At 29.1% G+C, this 25,005-nt stretch overlaps 1 protein-coding gene and 1 long non-coding RNA gene across 3 annotated transcripts in view; both read left to right on the forward strand.

The window, feature by feature from the left end:
• Positions 1 to 3,834, forward strand: part of LOC123293555 — a 90,441-nt gene extending 86,607 nt beyond the window's left edge. Inside the window, exon 3 of the long non-coding RNA XR_006535020.1 lies at positions 3,697 to 3,834. This is a non-coding gene — a long non-coding RNA (uncharacterized LOC123293555). The remainder of the gene's footprint in view (positions 1 to 3,696) is intronic.
• A 12-nt stretch (positions 3,835 to 3,846) lies between these two features.
• The window catches only part of LOC123293526 (extracellular sulfatase SULF-1 homolog), a 59,174-nt gene continuing 38,015 nt past the window's right edge, over positions 3,847 to 25,005 (forward strand). For both annotated transcript variants that reach the window (XM_044874378.1, XM_044874379.1), the window contains exons 1-2: positions 3,847 to 4,275; positions 4,939 to 5,178. In XM_044874378.1, the coding sequence (XP_044730313.1) occupies positions 3,990 to 4,275; positions 4,939 to 5,178 (526 nt within the window). In that variant the 5' untranslated portion in view covers positions 3,847 to 3,989. The remainder of the gene's footprint in view (positions 4,276 to 4,938; positions 5,179 to 25,005) is intronic.

Genomic DNA, 25,005 nt, shown 5'->3' on the forward strand with positions numbered 1-25,005 from the left:
TATAATAAAACTGTATTAACAAAAATTAACAAAAATTCGTAGCATTAATAAAAAATTAAAATCTCATAATAAAAAATTTGTTATAATCGGATGTCTATACAGGGCACAACCTATATACCTAAAGGAAAGAAAACATATATTTTTTAGGCTAAATCATTTTTTGTTATAACTCAGTTATTGTTCAGATTCTAAAACATATCTAATGAAAGTACATAATTTATCGTATCATACATAATCTTGAGGTATTGTTAACAAAATACAAGAACCATTTTTATAGTATTCGAATAAAAACGCAAACGTTAGACAAAACGTTTTTTCTTAAAGTTACTTAAAATTTTGTTTTGTAAGGATGGAAACAATACAAAACTGATTGAGACAAAATTGATCAAATGTGTGAGATATATACAATAAATTACAGTGAAACCTGATTAAGTGAGACACCCAGGGGCCTGCAAATTTGTCTCACTTATAGACGTATATGATTTGAGCCCACGTTTCGGCATTTTTCAAATTAACATCTGTATGATAGTAAATTGCAAAACTAAAACTAAAGGTCATTAAGGCTCAAAATTAGTTAAGTGCGAAATTTGCGGATGGAATAAGAATAAGTAAGCAAACAAACAAAACGATGTTATCTCAGTTCTCAATTGCAGAGGTTAAAATTTACTCGTAGTTATAGAGTTAACTATGACGATAAATTCGAAAGAACTCACTAACACAGGTAATTCAGTGCCAAAGTGTTGGTACTACAACATTAGTTCCAGTTACGGAGGTTCCTAACTTATCCAGGTCCCACTTAACCAAGTTTTACTGTATAAGTAAAGATAGATGTTTTATGAAAGAACAGAAAATCTACGATTTTGGCCAGTGTTTTAAAGAGTAGTTTAATACCATCCATTAATGTTTTCTTTGATCGATTGAACATTTCATTCTTCAGATCTTTTGGAATAATAGTTTATCTTAAATTATTGAAGTTTCGTTGAATCAGTGTTATAAAGGAAAATAGTTCTTTGTTCTACACTCATGATACTATTTCATAGTAAATTCTTAATACACACTTGATAGAAATGTTGTAAAATGTTGTAAGTGCACGTCTATCTATTGTTGTACATATCAGATTATCCTTTTTTTAAACTATTATTATTATTATTATTACCATAAGTACCTTCGTTGTGTGATAACCTTTTCTATGGTATAAAACAATTTATGCTCGACCTTATTTAATCCAGTATGAAACTCCAATATTTTCGGATAATTTCAAAGGTTTTTTTTTCAAAACCTAATTATGAGCCGAAATATTACAAAACGTGCAAAAAACTTCAAAATTGCATCATTACAAGGTACAGCAACTAAAAGTTTCCAATTGTAGTACCTCGTATTGATGCAAATCTGGATATTTTAGATATTTTTGTTGTGAGATGTTTCAATAACAAAGTATATTACACGTCTAGGGATCAAAAGTAAAGAATGTGCCAGATCTCACGTTTATTGCCGACCGAGGCGAAGCCAAAGAGGAAAAACACAAGATTTGATGCATTCTTTACTTGCTTTCGTGGTGTGTACACAATTTTTCTGCTCGACGAAGAGAAAAAATATTTCCGCTTGCACTCTCCGCCCGGAGGAGAGAAAAGCATTATTTTTTGACGAATATTTAGTCTAATTCAGAAATGAATTGCACAAGCGACAACGTCGTTCAATTTACTTATATTCTGTGACCATGTTCTGCTTGCAATACTCCGTGTACTGATAAGTATTATATGAAAGCATTTGTTGTAGTCTTGATAGATTAACTGCACTACTACAACTACTATTTAGATAACTATTTTCTTTTTCTAAGATATCGATTTTCTCTCTCACTACAATAGAAATACCTTAACAAGTGTATTCTAGAATTTCTATACAACTGTACTGATTGTTACTGGTCTAATATTCAGTGAATGTGAATGATGATGGGTAAGTGGCTCAAGTAACTATATGATAGTTAGATAGAGTTAGTATGATATAGTAAAGGTAAATATGAAGAAGCACAAATATAGGTAATAACAAAGTAAACCACATATTGTTGTAACTCAACAACACTTACATACAAATAACCTAATTTATGTATGAAAAAAATCGATACTGACAATGTTACAAATATACAGAGTGTGCCATTTTAATATATACATAAGTTGCAGAGTTTTATGAGGGACATCAAGTTCTGATATCAGATTGGATCTAATTCAGGCATGGAAAAATGTCCCTCAGTCTTCTGTAACTAAATAACGAACAAGACAGCGACAACCTAACCAGGGACAACCTAAAATACGAGTAAGACAGAGAGACAACATTTTTTTCTACACATCTCATTACTATTAGAGAAACTGAGATAGGTAGAACAGTCGTTTACCCGTCTTGTTTCTTCATCTATGAACAATGCGGACATGGATAAAGAGACAACCAATAAAGTTTTGGCACACAATAAAGTTATAACAATGGTGACTTCGACTTAAAATAACTCGCCCATGCCTGATCTAGTTCTTCGGGTTTCTTTACTAGCCAATTTAGATCCTAAGAGGGTAGGTTAGAGATAGAATAACACTTTAAACTAGGTCCTTTTTTAAGTTGAGACTCACTTTTGTTTAAAAATTTTTGTGGAAAAAGGTAAGCTTAAAAATTGTACGAATTTGTTGCTTATTACTAGTCAAATTGATTCATATACATACATTTTTTTAATTTATTTTTAAAAAAAATTGCTGTTAGCTTATAAATTACTAGCTGTGCACTACTCGCTTCGCTGGGAAACTTCAATTTTAAATACAAAAATTATGGTGTTATAACCTTCACTTCATATGCCATCATATCACTTGTCTTTCTTTTGTTCACAATTTAGTCGATTTGATTATTTTGGTGCGGAATCTTAACTTTAGGACGAAAGCCCTAGCTGTACCCTTCCATGCTTTGCTGTGGGATATTATGGTTGCAAAGGAATATATGCAAAATATCTAGCAAATTTTTATAAACGGTTGAATTGACTTTCATGTAACTTACAGTTTTCAATGTACACATCTGGCTCTTTTATTTGAAATTAGACTTGAGTATATTTGAAAATATTCAATCGTTCATATCCCCTTGCGGATACGGGGAGAGGAATGAAATTAAAATTTTGTAATGTACACGTCATGCTTGATATCCCTTTTGAGTATATTTGAAAATATTCAATTGTTCATTCCCACTTTCACGCCCTAACTTTCCCGCTCCTCGAAGGTTAAAAATAGATATATAACGTGTCAAAATTTGAACTTGATCGAAAACTTTTTTAAGTATTTGAAGCATAACCATTTCAACTCCTTACAGCCCTTTTTTCGTATAAAAAAGTAATCTTCTAAGATGTTCTTTCTCAGACTCTAGACTATCTCTGTACCAAATTTCATTTAAATTGGTTCAGTAGTTTTTGCGTGCTTGCGTAACATTCACACAGACAGACAGACAGGCGGAGTTACTTTCGCATTTAAAATATAAGTAAGGATATTATAAGGGATAAACACATATTATTTGAAATAGATTTAAAAAATAATTATTGCTAATTTGATTAGAATGGTATGACTTTGATACTGCTATACTACCTTAAATAACGTTATACTACCTTAATTAAGTTTTTTCTTTCTAAATTTTTCTGTATTTATTCTATTTTAATTTCTGTTTATTTTGTTACAGATGATCTGATCAACAATAAATTATAATCGAAAGCAATATTCAACAATACTCAACTTTCAAAGGGAAATAAGTTTATTCTCCACACAAATTTGTAAACAAAAATGTGATATTTTAACGAATACGAAAAGAAAATTTAAAACTGTGCCATAAATAAAAAAAAAACTTTAAATTATTTTATTTAATTTAAAAAAAAAAATGTGAATACAAAAAAATTATTTTAAATAAACCTTAAAAAGTATTACGTGGTGTCGAATACAAAGAAATTTTCGATTTTCTTTAAATAAAATAAAAATATGTCGTTTCAAATAGTAAATCGTGTACCTGTGATAGTATTTTGGTTATGTACCGTATATTTAATGTTTGTATGGGCACGTCGATTAGATCCAGAAATCGATGAAGAAATGTTCGGGCCACAACGACCACCACCACGTCAACAAAATATTAAATATCGTAAAAATGTTCCACCAGGGAATAGTAATAATCAAAATGGTGCAGGTAGTTTTATACCGATGCCAGTAAATAAGGAGCGTAAACCAAATATTGTGTTAATTTTGACTGATGATCAAGATATTGAATTGGGTAAGTTTTTTTTATTAATTAATTTTTCATAATTCAAACCGAATTTTAATCGACGATATCGTTTTCATCAAAGATATTTTCGGAAAATTTAAAAGGTATTAATTTTAGAAGTCAAATACTTTGATTCTTAAAATAATTTAATTTTATAGCTACTTTTAGTTTTTATTGTTTGAAATAATTGTAATATTAATTTAAAAAAGACATACCTCTGATTTAGTAGTCAATCCAATATGTGAGTACATTACATTTCGTTTGATTAGGATATTTATTATGATATAACATACAAATTGAATTGTACTTACTTTAAATTATCTCTGTTATCTTTAACCTCTGATAACTTTCACAATTCACCTTTTTTTAATTAAAAAACATAAAATTTTTACAACAAATACAAATTGGTAGCATTTTCTCAAAATTCCCGGTCACCAGAATCGATTGAAAAAGTTTAAAGTTCCTAGGTAACCTAAATATCGGTTTTTATTGTCTGTTGAAGTTTTTTGGTTGTAACTCCCAACCAGCTAACAAATATCGTTCAATAAGGAACATAGTTCCAATAACCGTAACCTTAAAGTTCAAAAGTTTCGCTTCTTGCTTTAGACATCCTCTGTTGAAAATTATAAAATTTTGAATTTATTAATAATTTTTTTCCTTTATTTTTTTCAGGATCATTAAATTATATGAAAAATACATTAAATTTAATCCGAAATGAAGGTGCTGAATTTCGTCACGCTTATGTAACAACACCAATGTGTTGTCCGTCACGTTCCTCTTTGTTAACTGGGATGTATGTTCATAATCACCATGTATTCACAAATAATGACAATTGTTCCAGTACTGAATGGCAAACAACACATGAAACACGTTCATTTGCTACCTATTTATCAAATGCTGGATATCGTACTGGTAAGTACCTAATATAATCAAATTTTTATTTACTTCTCAGTATAGAAAAGTTTTTGAAATCGATCCAGAAATCCAAATCAAAATTAACATTTTACGGCCATGATAATGCACTACTTTTAAAAGGAAATCCGTATGTACGAACTTGTGTGTTTGAGGACATTTTTCGGTTATAATTTCTGGAAAATGAAAATCGTTTCGTAATAACATCAAGGTATAATGAAAAAATTTCCAAAAGCGGAACGACATTGGGGCGTTCGTAAAATAAATCTCGAAATTTTTTTTTTAAGAATGTACGAGCACCAAGGCAATTATATTAAAAAGCTTGTTTTTTTATATGAAATTGGACTAGGTCTAAATAAATTTTGAAAATTTTAGAGAGGGGTTCCGATTATTTAGATAAATAAATGACTTCAAAAGTAGGTATATTACACATTGGTTTTATGTTAACACGATAGATGGATGATATGTTTTCATATATTTCTCCAAAAATAGTCAGGAGAAGTTAAAAAAAACTATTTAAATAAACGTTAAAATCTTAATAAATTATTGAAAACAAAACAAAGCCGTGTACTCGAGTAATTAAGGATGTATGAGTACGATGGTGGAAACACAAATTTAAAAAATTTATTTTTTCAATTTTGATTTAAAATTTTTCAATATCTGTCGTACTTTTCAAGATATCAAAAATTGAAAGTTTTGTTTAATTATTTAGCTTTCGATATTTCCAAAACTAAGGCAGATATCGAAAAAGTATATTCTTAATTTTCGTCTACATTCATGAACTTATAACAAAATAATTCATGAAGTTGAAAACAAGAAATCTAAATCTAAAATAGCCTTGGTGCTCATACTACCTTAATAACTTGAGAATGTAGTTTTGTTTTAATAATTTTTTTGAAAAGAAGTTAAGGCTAATAAAAAATGGCAAACGTTGTTAGTTTTGCGATATTTGTTCTAGAAAACTTGTTGCCAACAAACAAATAAACTTGCAAAGAAAATTTCTTTTATTACTTGTATGATAGAATTGTAGCTGTATAGTTTAAATAATAAAAGCTATCACAATTTTTCTTATTCTAAATTGAAAAATGGTTATGTGCACGCCATGTGTATATCGTATTCTTTTTTCGCAAATTACAATGCACAAAGCTTCATTCGACTTTCGTAAAATAGATGTTTTTAAGAAAATGATACAATATGTAGTAGCAAAACAAGCCATATAAGGCAACTTTTTAAGCACATAGAAGTATTTTCAACTCAAATCTCAACTCAAGCTCAAATATCATAATGCTCAAATATCACAAAAATTTTAACAATCAAACAAAATAAAGGAGTTATTAGATTTAGTCTTTCCAAAACACAACCTGATAAATAGCATAATGAGTCAATCCAGAAAAACATAAATCTGGCATTGTTGCTTCGATAACGTTCCTTTGCATGGTTTTTACTCGTAGTTTAGTGTCATTACACAATTTTGGGGGATTTAAATTACGCAACACCAATTGGTGCACCAATTTTTAGATGAAGAATATGAGATGGTATTCCCGGTGGGTTGAGTGTGTGTAGACACTCGGCACGATACAAAACCGTATCTTCTACCTCCATGACTGTATTTAAAGACTTATAAACTACAGAAATCCGTTTGGACTACAGAAAATCCTCGCGATAGGAATACGAAAGAGGTAAGTATGCGAAATTTGAAGTTAATCGGACCGATAGTTTCGGAGATTTCGTGATGAGTCAGACAGTGATAAATCGCTTATATATATATATATATACATATATATTCAAACTGCACTGTTTATTTTGTTATTCACAATGACTGTCCATAGAGAACTCTTCATATAAACTGTTCATGCTAAACTCTCCGTATCGACTGACTTGTTATTTACAGCACCTATAACTACACTTTTACATACAAGCCGTTTCAGTCAGAATAACCCTATTTTTCTAGAAACGACCTTCGCAGCCACTCACGATACCGGAATCTTTAAATGTTACCATTTCTATTTTTGAATAAAACAGAATTTTTATAGTAGTGAATTAGTGAATCTTTTTATTGTAGATAAAAACTTTTAAAAAACTTTTAAAATCTGTATCTACTCTACATATACAAACTTTTAAATAATGTGACTTCTTTCTCTAGAATATAGTTATTACAGTTGATTGATGAACATATTCATATACGAAACATTTACCAGGAAATTAATTTACCAAAAAAGAAAATAGAAAAGATAATTTTCAATTTTCTTTTATTTTATTTTTTTTTGGTGACAATTCATTTATATGAATTGTAACTTTTTTTCACCATAGTTTTATATCATGATATCAGGCGATTGACCTTATATTTTTTACCTCTATATTCATTGTGAATAAAGCAGTAAAGAGTTTTTTTGCTCTATCCAAAAATCGATGTAGAATTTTCAATGGTTTCAACACGTTTTTGTTACGTGTTCTCGTATAAGAAACTCACGTTTCTAAAAAAGAAAAGTAAAGTTTTTAGGCATTATTTAACTATTTAAAATTGATCTCTGTTTTTGGGCAGTGAACAGGAGGAGGTTTTCAAGTCAACCCGTATAATTTTAACCGACTTCAAACAAAAAAGAAGGAGGTTATCAATTTGACTGATTCTTTATCTATTTGAAAGACCCAGTTCTGACACGGCATCCATGAGAAAACCATAAAAGTCTTAAATTTTCTTCTAAGTATGCACGAAAAAAGGACGAATAACTCAATGTCACGCCAACCGATTTCGACGATTCTTTTTTCGTGACAAATTAGTTAATGTACTTCAGATCCCCTAAAAATCACAAAATAAAAAATAAAAACTTTCAACAAAAAGAAAACCGACTTCAAAAGAAAAACTTTTCCAAAACAAATAAATATGCACCAAAAAGTAAAAAAATAACGATAATATAATGTAGTTAAAATTATTTTGGAGTCGATGTCAGCCAAGGAAACAACTCTGACAGAACAGTTTGCTACATTAGCTTGGCTGACACCGACTCCAAAAATAACTACTTTATATTATCGTTAATTTTTAATTTTTTGTGCATATTAATTTGTTTTGGAAAAGTCGGTTTTCTTTTTGTTAAAAGTTTATTTATTTTAAATGTATGACCACAGATAATTTTTTAAAGGATAGTCCGATTTCGAAAATTTTGTTTTGTCGGATATCCTTCGAAGTTGGTACCATAAAAATTTCACCCCTAAGTATTGAAATATAGGGAATAATTGGATTCTAACCCGCTGAATTTTCACTTGTGAACCGATTATTTCTTGTTTGAAAAAGTATATTTTCCATATAAACAAAAAATTGATTTTTTTACTGACTGAGTTCTCCAGTCAAAAAATATCTTAAATAAAAGTTGCAGAATTTGATGGGGGACGCTATGTTCTGGCATCAGATTGCATCATGATTGGCCTATCCTGTATATAGATGTTGTAGAGAGTTTCACACCAAATATTTTCCAACAAAAGTGTTTTTTCACGTAACTGAAATGTTGATTATCTGTAACGAAATATATAAATCGAATACCGTGATATAGAACGATTGACCTTAGTAGTCATACTACTCTACAACAATACATTTATGTTCCCGTATAAATTTTTCTATATACTCAAATCAAATAAATGCAAATGTGCACACACGTAATCTGTTGAAATGTGAGATTTATTTAATATTGTTGCATTTCTTTATTTAAAAAAAAATTTATTTGATTCGTTATATTCACGCGACCTAAATAAATCAAAAGTCAAGTGGATTTATTAAATTATATTCAAGATAATCATCATGCATTCAAAGTTGAATATCTAAATTAACGAATGAAAAATTAACAACTAACAGAGTTAATTGTTTGAACTACTAACTATAGTATATACTGAATTGTTGTCAAAATTTAAACTTAATTATTAAGGAATTTTTTCTGTTCATTCCTCAGAAATTTGTCGTACAATTGAAAAATTAAACTATTTTTCGTATCTGTCAGGACACAAAAAGCAAAAATGTTGCTCATTTGATGATTAGATAAGAATTTTTGTTCATACATATCCCCAGAATCGCTACGAAAAAGGTTTTGTCATACAGGATTTTAGGCGATCTTTAACACTCAATCGTTAAATAAGCTAAATTTTTGTATTTTTTGTGTATTTTTTTCGATTTTTTCAAAAGACTCTTAAGAAAATTGCAGCAAATATGATTCGAGTAAAAGTCATTTTCTAGAGTAATTTTTTCTTAAAAAACTCAAAAATCCAAGTGTATCAGTAGTTTCTGACATAACGACTAAAATTCTTTACTTCTTTGAATTAATAAAGGTCATTATGACAGAAAAAACATAAAATTCATATCATTTGTCGAATAGATAAGAAATTTACAAAGAATTATCTCAAAATTCGCTCATAGAAATTCTTTTAAGAAAATTGCAAAAAAGTCGGCAAAATTTTATGACATAAATTTAGAATATAAAAATTACAAAAATCGGGTCCTTTTGATGATTGAAGTAGATTTTCTAGCATCGCCAAAAATCGTATTAGAGGAGAATATCCCAAAACAGTTTTTTCAATCTTTGCCTAAGTAGGTTTAGAGATTTTATTAATTTCAGGCGATAGCTCATAAATTTTTGCAATTAACAAGAGTTCAGCTTCCGTAGACAACGAAACAACGTAAAAAATGTTTAATTCATTAAACACTGTTTTTCATTTTACTATTTGGGAGTTGCTAAATGCTCCGTCAATTTTACGAGTAAATGTCTCAGAAGCACATTAAGGATGGATGAGCGTGTAGCATCAATTAATTTCAAGTAAACAAATTTAAAAAAATATATTTTTTCAATTTTAATAGTGAATTATATTCTAGCTTGACGATATATGACGAAAAGTAGGAATAAAATTTTTCGATATCTGGCGTAAATTTCAAAATATTTAAAATTTTCCCTAATTATTCAGCGTTTGGTATTTGGAAAACCAAGTCAGATATCAAAAAATAGTCTTTATTATTCTAATTTTTCGCCTGCATGCATGAAGTTGTAATAAAAATCGTCACCAAAGTTGAAAATAAGATTAAAATTTTTTCAACCCTAAATCTACCCTGCCCATACATCTCTTACATGAATGGAGACACGTGCTTTTTTCTTTTCTATGACATTGTTAATATGTTTACTTTCTATTAAAAAGTTTTTTTTTTAATTTGTTTTCATTCGTTCCAAGTACATTTCTCTATAAGAGCAATCAAAGTATTTTATATCAATTTTCAATTTTTTTTAATTTGCATGGATACCTAAGCTGAAATTTAACCACAAATTCTTTGAGTAAAAGTCTACCTATAAAAAAAATTGTTGTTATGCTCATACATCATTAATGGTCGCAGAAGCTCATGAAACAATTTATTAAAGCATTCAATTTTGAAGTATGGTTTTAATAAAAATAAAAATGAAATAAATTATATAGAAAGCATTGAACTTGTGGTGTAAAATCTTTATACATAAAAGTAATAGAACTAACTTTATAACATAACTATGTCTGTTAATAGATATGTTGAAAACTATATTAAGCATATAATTGGATTATCGTTTAATCTACTAAATTATGAATTGACATAATTATTATAATCAGATGTTTTTTAAATCATTAATTATATAGCTTTATGTATGTTTTTATTTTTATATTCTTATTGTTTGTTATAAACAAGACGTCTATACTATTTTGGTCAAGCTTAGTGATGTTCCAGATCTTTTGTACGTATTGCTTTAACTTCATTACACACGAATTTATGAACAAATGGTGTACGTTGAAATTTTCTCCTATATAGAAAAATATCTCGTTTATTTCATTGGAAAATAGAATCGAAAAATGCGCTAAGAAATCGAATACAAGTGGCAATCGTAATTCCTGAAAAATTGACTCCTTTAATATTATCAGATGGATTTAGTACGAAATTCTAATCAATAAACTCACTATATGAATCTAACTACACAATTTCAATAGAAACTTTATTTTTGCTCACATTTGAAGCAGATAGTAAACAAAGATATTTACGAAAAAAATAAATAATAAATAAACCAAAGTTATTTATTTTTATATATAGAACATTTTTTGTCTTTGATTTTTTTTCTATCTGTTACGGTTTAAAAGATGACCCCGTGGACCTATATTGCTACTTTACGAATTTAAAGTCAGTTTTAACGTCTTGAACGTTATAAATATTAAAATATAAATTTCTGTCCGATTCTGAACGGGACTAGCAGCTAGGGTGATTTTCAACAAACCGATCGAATCTCACGGTCGTTTTTCCGACCGGGAATATCAACTGACACCCGCTTCAAACCCATTATATTCTAATCAAGCTAACAGCCGGAGTAGTTTTAAAAAACGCCGGGTCTCGTGGTCATTTTCCGATCATGCAGCCGAACAACATTCTGTTCGGATCAATAGCCGACTCAACATGCATTACATTCTGGTCGGATCAGTAGCCGGGTTGGTTTCTCGGACCCTTTTATCAAACCGGGAAAATCATTTCTACCAAGGGATATATCTTTTCATTTTTAAGTTATCGTGCTTATGGATGGACGGACATAACCGATTACCGGGCGGAAATAATCGACTCTGACGAATATAACCGGATACCGTGCCTCGTAGAAGAGGTGAAACACTAAAGATACTTAAGGTGATAGTAAACCTACAATATTGTAAAAAAGTTTTGGTTTATTGCCCGGTACATACATATAAACCAAATACATGTTTTGTAGTCAAGTAATATGTTATTTTTGAATTTTAATTTTACAATACCAAGCAACTACAAAAATATATAATATATTCTGTACAAGTGATGCTTATAAATTTGATAATATAGATATCGCTCTTCAATCATCAATACTCTAACTACAGTCGTCTCTGTTCATCAAATGGTGGATCTTCGATGAACTCATATTTAAATTAAAATTTTGTTTTTATATCATCGGCAACCTTTTATGGTATTATTATAAACTACAAGATTGTTTAAATATATTTTAGATAGTTTTTTATCACACTCTAGATTTTTTTATGAAAATATCCAATTGAAAAGGATAACCTATATGATTCAACATTTTTTCGGCCAACTTTGAACAATAAAATAATAAAAAGCCCGATGACCTAGGAATTTTTTGAGATTTTTGAAAACTTTGTTAATCAAAAAATGTATTTATAAAGCTTTATTGAAATCCGTAGTATTATTCAATCCTTGAATATCTCCTTAAAGCTGCGAGTTAAAAACTTAAAACGACCAGCTATTGAACTATTTATTGAAAAATTCGTAACATTACTAAACCAAACAAATAAAACTTAAGTTATAAATAAGTGTGGATTATTTATTGACATAGCCCATAGGAATGATTATTATACATGCAATCTTTCAAAAGAAAATATTGTTTTTTTTTTTTTTTTTTTTTGAAAACATACTTACATGCGGCTTTTGTATATAAACAAAATATTTATCAAAATACTTTCATCTAAATTATTATATGCACCATTCAAACCCAGTCCACCCAGTCAGTCTCGATAGTGTTAAAGATTATAACACGCAACAATATTTGTTTTCAAAGTGATTTATAATAAAAAAATTGAATTTTGATTATATTTTTCTTAGAAAAATATAGAGCATTTTTGCATTAATGAATTGCTTGCAGGGTATTCGATTAAAAAACAATCTTCTAATTTTATTTTCAGACATATGCTATTTTAAAACCTTTGTAAATAATATTTGGCGTATATAGAGATTTTTAATAACTTGCAAAAATAAACTGGCCGCAAAATTTAACATTCCGTTTGTCTGTTTGCAGCCAGTAATCATTTCTGATAAGTTTTGATGTCTTTCAATTATTTGCCATTCCATACTTGCCATTAATCATAAAAAAATTTAAATAAAAAATATCTTTTAGGGGCAAGCTATTATTGTACTAAAAAGTAGAAAGACAACCAAAGCGTTTAAACTTCTAAACAAGCAAATGTGGATAGGGGATTTTATTTTCCAGATCAATCACTTTTTAACCTTTATACTTCCAACAACAAAGAAACACGGTGAATTTTCGTTAAAAAAGGAAAATTTGCATTCACAAAACTAACAAAAGTCCACAATTTCCGGAATTATTTCCATATGGCAAAATGATCAAATATCCATGGCGTCTTCATACGTCAAGAACTTGAGCCTTCTTGTTTAGGATCGTAACATACTTTGTTTTTTCGTGGATTAAATACCCCGGAAATAGACTTTTTTTGAACACAAGGACTAAAAAGTTCAGAACTCCCCTATAGCCGACAAACTCAATCCAACCAGCTCGTAACTACAACAATACTCGGTCTATTTTTTCCGATTTCGTAATGAAAATGCTCTTCTACAATTTGACTGTGAAGGACCTCGAATGAAATTGATTCATCATAGAACCCAATCCCTTTGACAATATTTCAAATTAAAGACATTTTGGAACGTAAAAAAATATAATTTTTAATTTTCGAGAGAAAAATTATAACTTTCTATTAAAAATTAATAATTAATGAAATAAATTTCTGCAATATATAAATTGTTAAGTACGCAATTTATTGATAATTTTACATATATTTGCACTTAAATTACATATTATAGATAAAGATTAATTAATGAATGTATATAATAATCAACATATTATAAAAAGCTGCAATTCATTCATAATATACTATTTTAGTATGGCTGTTTAAAAAGTTCGAGATCCCTCTTGAATTCTAGAAAATAATTAATGAAAAAAATGGCCGAGACATAAGCTGTAAGATTCCGATCATACAATATAATAGTGGCCCTATAATCGAGAAACACAAAACAACTTATTTGTATTAATCGGGTCTATAAAATTTTTGGTCTAATTTTTCCGAGTCTATTTTATACCATGTATATATGTAATATATATATATATATAGGCATACTAAGTTTAGTTCCAAGTTTGTAACGCTTAAAAATATTGATGATACATACAAAATTTTGGTATAGGCGTTCTTAAAATCAAATAGCTGGCTAAAGGGTCCATTTCCGGTTGTCCGTCTCTCCGCCTGTTTATCCGTCTGTAAACACGGAAACTCAAAAACGAAGAGAGATATCAAGTTGAAATTTTTATAGCGTGCTAAGTACGTAAAAAGTGAGGCTAAGTTCGTAAATAAGCAACGTAGATCATAACAGGTTGGCTGATAAGTCCCCGGTCTGACACATAGATGGCGTCGCTAGTATTAAATGCATATTATTTTTATATAGTACCAACCTTCAAATGATTCGTGTCAAAATTTGACGCCTGTAAGTCAATTAGTTTGTGAGATAGAGCGTCTTTTGTGAAGCAACTTTTGTTATTGTGAAAAAAATGGAAAAAATGGAATTTCGTGTTTTGATAAAATACTGTTTTCTGAAGGGAAAAAATACAGAGTCCGGAAACTCATTATCAAGCCAAGTTTTTGCTTCCACTGTATTTTTTCCCTTCAGAAAACAGTATTTTATCAAAACACGAAATTCCTTTTTTTCCATTTTTTTCACAATAACAAAAGTTGCTTCACAAAAGACGCTCTATCTCACAAACTAATTGACTTACAGACGTCAAATTTTGACACGAATCATTTGAAGGATGGTACTATATAAAAATAATATGCATTTAATACTAGCGACGCCATCTATGTGTCAGACCGGGGACTTATCAGCCAACCTATTATATGTCTTAGGTTCTTAGGACCCATCTTGTAAACTGTTAGAGATAGAACAGAAGTTTAAATGCAAAAAAAATTTTTTTTTCTTATAAAAAAATAAATAACTTTTGTTTGAAACATTTTTTCGTAAACGTTACTATCTATAGGTACGTAGCTTCAATTAATGGTTTTATGAAATAATTTGGAAAAACGAAAAAAAATTCTCGAAATACTTTTGAAAACTTTCGAAATAATTGTGTTGGTTTTTTCAACTCTTCTAATTTATAAAAAGAAATAATGCAAGCATTGATATTCAACACTTTCTTTACATGGTATTTCAACCATTAACTCTGTCAATTGTTTGTTTTTACTTGTTTCCTGGTGTATTTTGTCCGATTACCGATTGTTAAATGTGAGCTGTTCTTTTTGTATTTAAATGTCAGTTTAAAAAGCCAGCCAGCTATTTTATAAACTGACTCAATTTCGAAGTGACCTTCTAGTTTAAGGTCAAATTAAAGGCCACCATAAGATTGTGCAAGCGAAATTGTACAACTTCCGTTTTATTTTCAGTCATTGTTTTCTAAAATACAGTGGGGGGAGGGGTGTTTTCCAAGTTTTTAACCACCCTGTATAATTATATAAGATTATATTTTATATAATAGGGTCCTTGACTTTTGGATGCATCTTCATCAAAAGGTATAATAAATAATAATGTAGTGATGATTTGAATAATAGTCTTTTATTTTTTTTATTCATTTTAAATGTATATTTTTATTTACATTTAATAATAAATACAACATAATCGATTAAACATTTATAATATTTTTATAGGATGTATACACATATGTTTTGTTATTCAATAATTTAAAATGTCGTTAATTCAATGTCATCAATATTTATTGGAAGATAATATTTTTAGGATGTAGATGTTATAAGAAATGCTGGTTGGAGTTCATTTCAACTAGAAAAATCATCCGACGATTGTGATCACGTTAACAGTAAATCACTGCAATTAATAAAAGCAAATTTACCTCTTCGCATATAATTATTGGTATCAAAGGAGTCTTGAAAGCAGGAAATTTTTTAAATTTTTTAGGAATACGTAAAACGTACTTCCATAACACCAGTCTTACTAACTCCGGAAGTAAAACAAGGGATGTTATAAGTTCGAACGCTATGTGTTTGTGTATGTGTGTCTGTATGTCTGTCTTTCTGTCTGTGGCATCGTAGCTCCTAAACGGATGTAGTCTGTGGGACAGTAAGGGTGCTTTTTAAAATGAGACATACATACTTGAAATTTTGTGAGTTGCTTCCTTTTGGCGATTCTATCAAACTTCTATTTACGACTTTTTCCGAAAGCGCTGCGTTCTCAAATGAGCAGCACGATGACGTCATATTTAAGCTATTGATCTATATAAATAAAATAACGCACTAGGGAATTTGTCGGACTATATGATCAGACGATAACGTTAATAATTATTTAACAATTCATCAAAAATGAACTACGTGTGTATTGAAAGGCCAAAATACTTAATTACGGAATATTCGAGGTCATACGTAAGCAATTTTTGTTCCGTTTGATTATTAATTTAATGAAGAGTGTTCTTAGCTTTGTTTCTAGTGCGAGTTTAAGGTTAAGTATCAGAAAAATTTGTCGAGGTTTCTTTAAATTTTGTAAATTTCACTTGTAGAATTCCAACTTTATATACAAATTAATATCACCACAAATTATCATTGAGTCCCTTTGCCGCCCTTTTCCGAATTGAACATCCTTACCGATAAAAAGAATATTATACAACTCTAAAACAATGCTTGCCTGGATGTAAATATGTAGTTAGGATAGAAAAATTATCAACTAAACTAAGAATAAAATAGGAATAAATAAAAAGACGGTATAATCATTTATTGGACAAATATAGAGTGTGCCGCATTTAACATGAAGGCATCCTCATATTTTCGGTATTTATAGGAATATTGATTTGAAATTTAGCACAGTCCTACAGGGTGATGGGTCACATTTTTTAAGACACCAAACTTTAAACTCAGCCTACTACAAATTGTCAAATAGAGCCGATTCTTAATATGTTGCCTAGCGTCAGCGATGGTTACAGATATCGAAAAAAATTATTAGAAAAAATTGGAAAATATTTTTTAATACCCATTTACCCATTTTGATGACAAAATTAACATTTTTAATTTTCTCATTATTTTGGTCTTTACTCAAAATTATTACAAGTTTTATAAAAAGATTTCGATTACCTTGAAAGGGGATCGTTAAAAAGATTTGTTTTGTGCAATAGAGTATATTGCACATGAGCGAAACGCCCTCTGAAGCCGATTGCTTTTATGGAAAGAGAATACGGGTAAGTAATGCTTAGTTTTGGTGAAATGAATTCTTACTATTCTCACAATTCTTAGTAGAAAATTAAAAAATATTTAAATTGAATTGATTCAACTTTATTCTCTTTTTTTTTTTTTAAATTCTGTAAATTGTATTTACACCACAAAGCAGCGGGTTGTGCGTATCTCAACAGAAAACGCGTTTTATTAAACAAAAACTTTTTCTATAATTTTTTGGTCAAAATATATCAAATATTTAATTAGCATTATATAGACATATTCTCAAAGTTTAATTATTCTAGAAAAATTGTTTCTCCTTCACTTCAAAAATTGATACAAGCCTACGAAACCCTCTTTGACATAAATGCCGATATGCACTTAAATAATTTCTTTTTTATACGTTTTCAACAACCCACATTGGTTAAACAAAATTATGATAATTATTATGATGAAGTTTATTATTATATTTGAATAACAATAAATATAAATAAATAATATAATCATTATAATTATAATCCAAAAGTAATAAAATTTATTTTATTATGTAAATAACAAATTTTTATTTATAACATAACATATAAAAATTTAAAAAAAAAAAATTCACGAGCAACAGTGCTTTATAAATAAAGTCATATTTCCCCCTCTGTTAATGTTTCGTATTATCAGATTATTACACTGAAAATTCTTAATATGAACCGATATGAGGTTGTCTTAACATCATCGCGAGAGCAAATATGGCGAATGGAGCCACGAATGTGATAAAAATACCGTACTGGGTTGAGTGGTAAAGTTGATACAAGCGCATAAGTTGTTTGTATGAAAGTAATATACGTCTAACAAATTTCAAATATTTTTGTTTTGAAATGCAACGCAGTTTTAAACAATATTTTTTTGATTGATTCTACCACTTATAAATATTATAATAGAATAGTGATGTGACTGACACAACCGCATAAGCAAGTATATTAGGTTTGTTTTTAAACAAAATTATATTTCTTCTAAAAACATTATATATATATTCACACTAACATATAGTCATCTAACATACGTATTTTCAACTCTCTTGCCCAGTTTGGAGGCGCTGTGGATGTGTTCAAATTCTTAAAGAACATCAAAACATGATTTTGTGGAATACAAAAGGAGTTAGGTGGCCAGAAAACCTCTAAAATGCAAATCCTTGACACTAACTCAACTTACATACCGATTTTCAAACCTATAGCTCAGTTTGGAAGGGCTTCAAAAGTGTGCAAGGATTTCAAAACCGCGAAAAATCTTCATTTATTGAAATAAAAAATGGGATAGCGGGCTGAGAATTTCATACACCGAAGTGGCACATCCTCAACATCAACCCAACTTTGCGCCGATTATAACTCTGTAGCTCCATTATAAGAGGACGTACAGATGTGTGCAGCCATAAAAATGTCGAAAAAAGCGGCGGAAATTTCCTCCAAATTGCTGAAATGATGCCTAGCTTTTTTAATAACATCGATCCGCTTTGTATAAAATCTTACATATCGAATTTCAGCTCATTTTAACAAAAGGGACCTAAAATCGTGTTATAGAGGTATTGAAACAGATTTATAACACACCCCTACCTCTTCCCGTTGACCTTCGATACTGTGATTAAGTCTATATTTTCGAAGTAAATATGAGTAAAAACTGTATAAAAATTACCAACGGAACTGAATTATAAATTAGGTGAAATTTGATTGAATGTTTGTCATATCGGTTCGTATACCTATATTTTATGGATATTGATATTCTCACCTTAAGTGGGAATAGTGGGATCGTTGTGTGTGGGAATACATACACCTATAGTTTATGTAGAAATCAATAGGTTGTAATTTTATTGTAATTATTAACGAATGTAGGTACCGTTAATTAAGTTTTATATCGCAATTAATATATATACCTACTTCGTTGTGAATGTAACAAATTTTATAATAATATAAATATTAAAATGTGTGTCTGAGACGCAAGTCTGTTCTAATTCACAATAATTAGAAGAAAACAATACCTTCCTTAAGGTATATATTGCATTAGAAATAAATTGTATCAGTTTTTCATCACATTTTACAGAATGAGATTTTTACCACATATCTCAATAATGGTCCGCTCAAAGTAATGTTTCTATACGTGAATTTATTCAAAGGCAAAAAAAAATAAAAAAGGAAGGTTTCGATTAATTAACGCTATGTATACAGAAAAAAACGATTTTTGGCCAATATCTTGGAGACCATCAACTTTATGAAAAATAGTTTGAAACAAAAATAGTCGGAAATATTTTTCCTTAAAAAAAAAAAGTAGAATCAAAAATTTTTATATCTTCAGCCATTTTCCCAAAAATCGGGAAAAACGGCCAAATGTATATTTATATGCTAATCAACAATATCTTTTAACTAATGAATTTTATAGAAATGTTGTTGGAAAATTTTTTTTCTAGAAAAAATGTAGAGTGAACAATTTCGATATCTTTAGCCGTTTTCAAAACTATCAATTTCATATATATTTTTCGTTAATTATTCAATAATTAAGACAAATATATATATAATTGATAGTGCTATTTGGAGCACAAGGACTAAAAACTTCAGAACCCTACCAACTTCTCTATAGTCGACAAACTCAACCCAACCACCTCGTAATTACATCAATACTATAAAATTCTATAAAATTTTTGATCTATTTTTTCCGATTACCCATGTTAACAGCTGGTGCATATATGTTTAAATGTAAAATTAGGCTAGACCTAATTTAACCTCCTGGATTAGATGTACTAAGACCCAGTACCTTATATATTTAAACGAGCGATATATATATTTATATATATCAACGATCTTGGAAATGGCTCCCACGATTTTCATGAAAATGAGTATGCAGGAATTTTTTGGGGAAAAAGTCGATCTAGATAGGTTTCATTTTTAAAAAACGTCGTTTTATCCGCCTTTTCATGAAAAACTGAAACATGCACGGCAAAATATAACTCTTCCTGACATCTATTGACGACAAAATAAAGTACATAACCGGGACATTCAAATTGGTATTTGTGCCTTTTTAACGAAAAAAATAACGAGTAAAGCTCGATCATCCATGTACTGGTTAAGCTTAAATGGTACTGACTCATCGCTATCCACTTCTCCCTGCACAATTAGGAGTCATAAAACATAGCATTTGAATTGATATCAGTAATTATAAGAAGATTTCATAGCTGAACAATTACAGCACAGGTACAAACGCTCAGCATACTTGCCTATCGGCTTTTATTGGAGAATAATTTCGATTGCATTCTAACCACGTCTGTCTTGTAGTCCCGCAAGTACGTTCCTTTATCCACTTAATATTGGCAATTCTTAAGACAGCTTTATTCAGAAGTAGATTGCAGTTTGCGAAGGACACCCTTGAATATTTTTTTATGCTTGTTTCTGATAGATATATCAACGTTCCATAACACTTGAAGGGATCGTTTTACGCAGCTAAAAGGTATGCACAGTTTTCAATTTTTTAAATTGTAAAGTAGCCATTATTCACTGAGTAGATCAGAAAAAGTAGTCATGAATTGTGACATTTACTATTTTAAATTTTAACAGAAATCTTTAATTTATGGTTCAAAATGAAATTTTTTTTTTTTAGTATCTATATCTTTTTAATTTATAGCTCATGTGTTATTCTGAAGAATGAGCTAAATTGCAATACAGTTTCATTAAAAACCATTCGCTAGTTTTTGCGTGAAAGCGTAAAAAACAAACGAACAAACAAACATCCTTACTTTCACATTTATAATATATATAATACGGATTTATCATTATTAACGGTAAACTATAAAATTTACAACATCGTACATTTTCACATTTACATATGATTGCATTTAACCTAGTAATATTCTGTACGCTATTTTTAGAGCAATAATGAATCAAGATCAAATCAACAAAAAACCCATTATAGATCAATAATAGACAATAAAGATAAAAGAATACCGAATAAATTTATTAAATGTGCAACAATGTGTGGTGTACAATAAAAAATAAACAGTGTCGAATATGTTAAAAAATAATAAATTTTTCATCGTACAATTTTTTTTTTCTTCTTTGATATTACTCAAAAGTCACTGAAATGTTGAATAAACGTCGGATAATGTTGTACTGTCAACGTTTGCATGATTAAATCTATGATTAATTGCTTTTAGTAATACAGTTATAATTTAGTTTAAAGCATTCAAACAAAGCTATACATAATGAGCTTGTAATATATTTACAAAAACAATGACAATGCCTGCATGCAATTAAGTTATTATTGTAAAAAAATATTAGAAAATCAATTGTGGTTGTTTTTTAAATAAAAACATCAATCTTTTTTTGCCATTAGATATCTCTTTAAATTTCATATTCGGTGATGTATCACGCGTGTTAGTATATTTTCAAAATGCGACACAAATGACAAAATTACAATCTATGGTTGCTACCTCTCCAAGTTTTATTCGGAGACTCCCGAAATCGTGTAGTCTCTCTCAGCTTCGGATATCAACATAAATTCTCCCGAGCCTAGTAAAATAACATGTTTTTTTATTATTATTTGTTTCATATTCTGAGCAGTTTTATTTTTACAAGTACAAGTTTTTTGTAATCTACATGCTTTGAAACGAATTTAAAAAAATTAAAATCTCACTACACGGAAAGAAATGTATGGCATCTACTAGAATATTAGAATGATATAAAGACAGATACTACATTAGAAGCTAGTAGAAGCCAGAAGTTTTGTGATATCGCTAACCAGTGGGCCTGGAGCTACATTTACTTGCCCGCCATAACTATTGCCAATGTTATTATTCCTCCAATGGTCAATTCAAAATGGCATTCACATCGATTCTAACATAGTTTTTGATAGTTTTTGAAAATAAGCATATTTACGAAACGGAAAAATTTTTTTAAATAAAAATTGTTTACATTTATAAGAAAAGTTTTTTCCGTTGAAATTTTTGTCCTATCTGTTACGATTTAAAAGCATGTCATAATTGACTTATATTACTCCTTTATGAATTCAAAATCACGTTATATGTCCTGAATACGCTATAAAAATTTCAGCTTGATATGTTTTGTTATTTTTTATTTATTGTGCACACGGATAGACAGGCGGGCAAACAAAAATTGACTGAACATCTATACCACAATTTTGTTGTAACATCAATATTTCTAAGCGTTACAAACTTAGGACTAAGCATAATATACTCTGTTATATTTCATGTATTGGATATAAAAACAAAATCTAAATTTAGAAAAACTTTCATAATTTGAATAATCTTTGAAAGGCATTATTTGGCCCTGAGAAAACCCAGATATTTAAATCTTAACTTGTGGGTAGGCTTAAAATTAAAAATTATTTTTGGAATTTCGAACTTGACGTTAATTTTACATTTCAATAAAACATTAAAATTATATTTTACTGGATTTGCATTCGATATGGGAATTTATTCTTTTTACTCTTAATACCTTAAATTTTCAGAAATCTTGTAAATAAAAAAGTAAGCGCTACATTAATATACCAACGTACGAAAGGAATATAGTTCCTACCGAGTTTCCCACGACACCTCTCGATTTTTTTTTTATTTTATCACTTCAGATAGAGAAATTCTCAATTCACGAAGTGAAGTTGAATTTTTAAATCGCCATTAAGATAATATATAAAACTTTGTTTTGCTAAAGAAGATGGGCAACCCTTGAATACAATCTTTGATTGCTTATAACTTCTTCGTTTTTTTAATCAATTTTAATTTCACTTTCAAATATTGTCGTGGTATCAAGTCTAGTTTTACACTTTTATGGGTAATATGGCCAATTCGACATCAAGATTGTCCCCTTTTGGTGCAACATGTTTGTCATTAAATTTCAAAATAAATTACACAAAAGAATTCCATTCACAAAAACTTTCATATAATATTTATTTATTTTTTTTTTTAAATAGACAATTTATCAAAAGGTACTTAACGAGAATCGTGAATTGTGAACACCCCCTTCATTTATTGTATTATATATAAATATAAAGCAAACGACCCGTCACTGATAACAACATAAGATGAAAGTTTCACACAAATGTTTTAAATAAAAGATGATGACGCACCTTGAATAATATCATAGATCATAGTGCACATAGTTCTTGGTTCTAGCCTAGCTAACACATAGGTAATAATAATAAAACTAACCAACACCTTTAAATCTATAATATCGATAAAACAAATTATAATTTTATATTAAATATATAGTATTTCACAATATGAAATGATAAACATAACATGTAAATATTTCATTTATAATATACTTCATTACTTCATATTTCACTTCCATTAGCATGAACTTTAAGAAGAAAAACGGTTAATGAATTTTATTTTAGTATTTTATCCTTGCTAATATTATAAATGCGAAAATAACTATATCTGTCTCTCTGTCTGTCTGTTACTCAATTACGCCCAAACTACTGAACCGATTTAAATGAAAGTTAGTACAGATATAGTCTGTGAAAGGACATATGCTACTTTTTAATGCGAAAAAAATTTCTGTAAAGGGTTGAAATAGGGGATAAAAGTTTATATATGTATCCATACAATATAATAATTATTTAATATATAAAGTAGTGTATCGTTACCATGGAAACGATTCATTAATAGACCTTTTCATCGATTTGCTTTTGTTTCGGATAGTTGTCAGAAAACTATTCAATCTAAGAAAGTTAAATATATTTTATCTTTTCCAAGAAGCGCTTTTTGACAAGGATAGAAGATATAAAATATGTCTTTACTTGATTGAAAACAGTCTGAAACAAAAAAGAATCATTTTGTAAATGAAAAGCCCTATTAAATGTAAAAAATTGTAGAGTTTTTGTTTATTTTGGTCTATAAAAGTGATTGAATACTAATTTAATTATTTTTTTTATTTTTAAGAATATTGAGGTATTTTTTATTTATTCAGGATTGCGAATAGATATTTATATTAGAGCTATACGCGAGCGCAGCAAGCTCTACTGCTGAATGACGGGCCAAAGGCCGAAGGTCAGGCCAAAAGCCGAAAGGCCAGGCCGTGCACACAGTTTCAAGTTCACAGTTTCGTAAACTCCAAAGTTTTAAGTTGTCACTTCCGTCGACAGGACTTTTTTATCGGGGATTTATCAAAGTTTACAAAATTTTCTAGATACTTCTCATCTATTTCTATACAATCATAATGTACCTCAGCAAAGCTAGCTATACCCTAAGCTATACCCATTTACAGGGTATAGCTAGAAGGCAGGATCTGGGGTATAGCTTAAAGTTTTCCCTAAAATTAAGGTTACGCACCAAAATAATATAATCGAAATTGTTAGCAAAAGGAGGATAAGTGACGGCATATGAAGAGAAGATTATAACACGATAATCTTTGTATATACAATTAAAGTTGCCAGGCGAATCTAGCTATGAGTAATTCATTGCTAGTTTTTAATAAAATATCAATAAACATTTATAACGCCTTCTTCATAAATCACCATAAAAAAGGACTGTTTTTAATAATTAATTTATCGTAAACCGTTAGAGAATCGACTTGAAATTTATACAGAATGCGTATTAAATACTCATTAATAGATATAAAAAATTTCAGTTTTTTGGTAACACTTTCATTTTGGTATCGAAACGTCTTAAGGATAATATTGAATCAAGTTGAAATGTTCCAATTTTTTAAAATAATTATTTGTCAATAATTAATCAATCGATCAACACGAGGTAAGTACAATAACTTATAGTGCAATCAATACCTAAAAAGACAACTTGAACATAATACGGCACTCGAAACGCACAACTAAGTTCTT

This window comes from Chrysoperla carnea, chromosome 2, assembly GCF_905475395.1.
Source record: "Chrysoperla carnea chromosome 2, inChrCarn1.1, whole genome shotgun sequence".
Lineage (NCBI taxonomy): Eukaryota > Metazoa > Arthropoda > Insecta > Neuroptera > Chrysopidae > Chrysoperla > Chrysoperla carnea.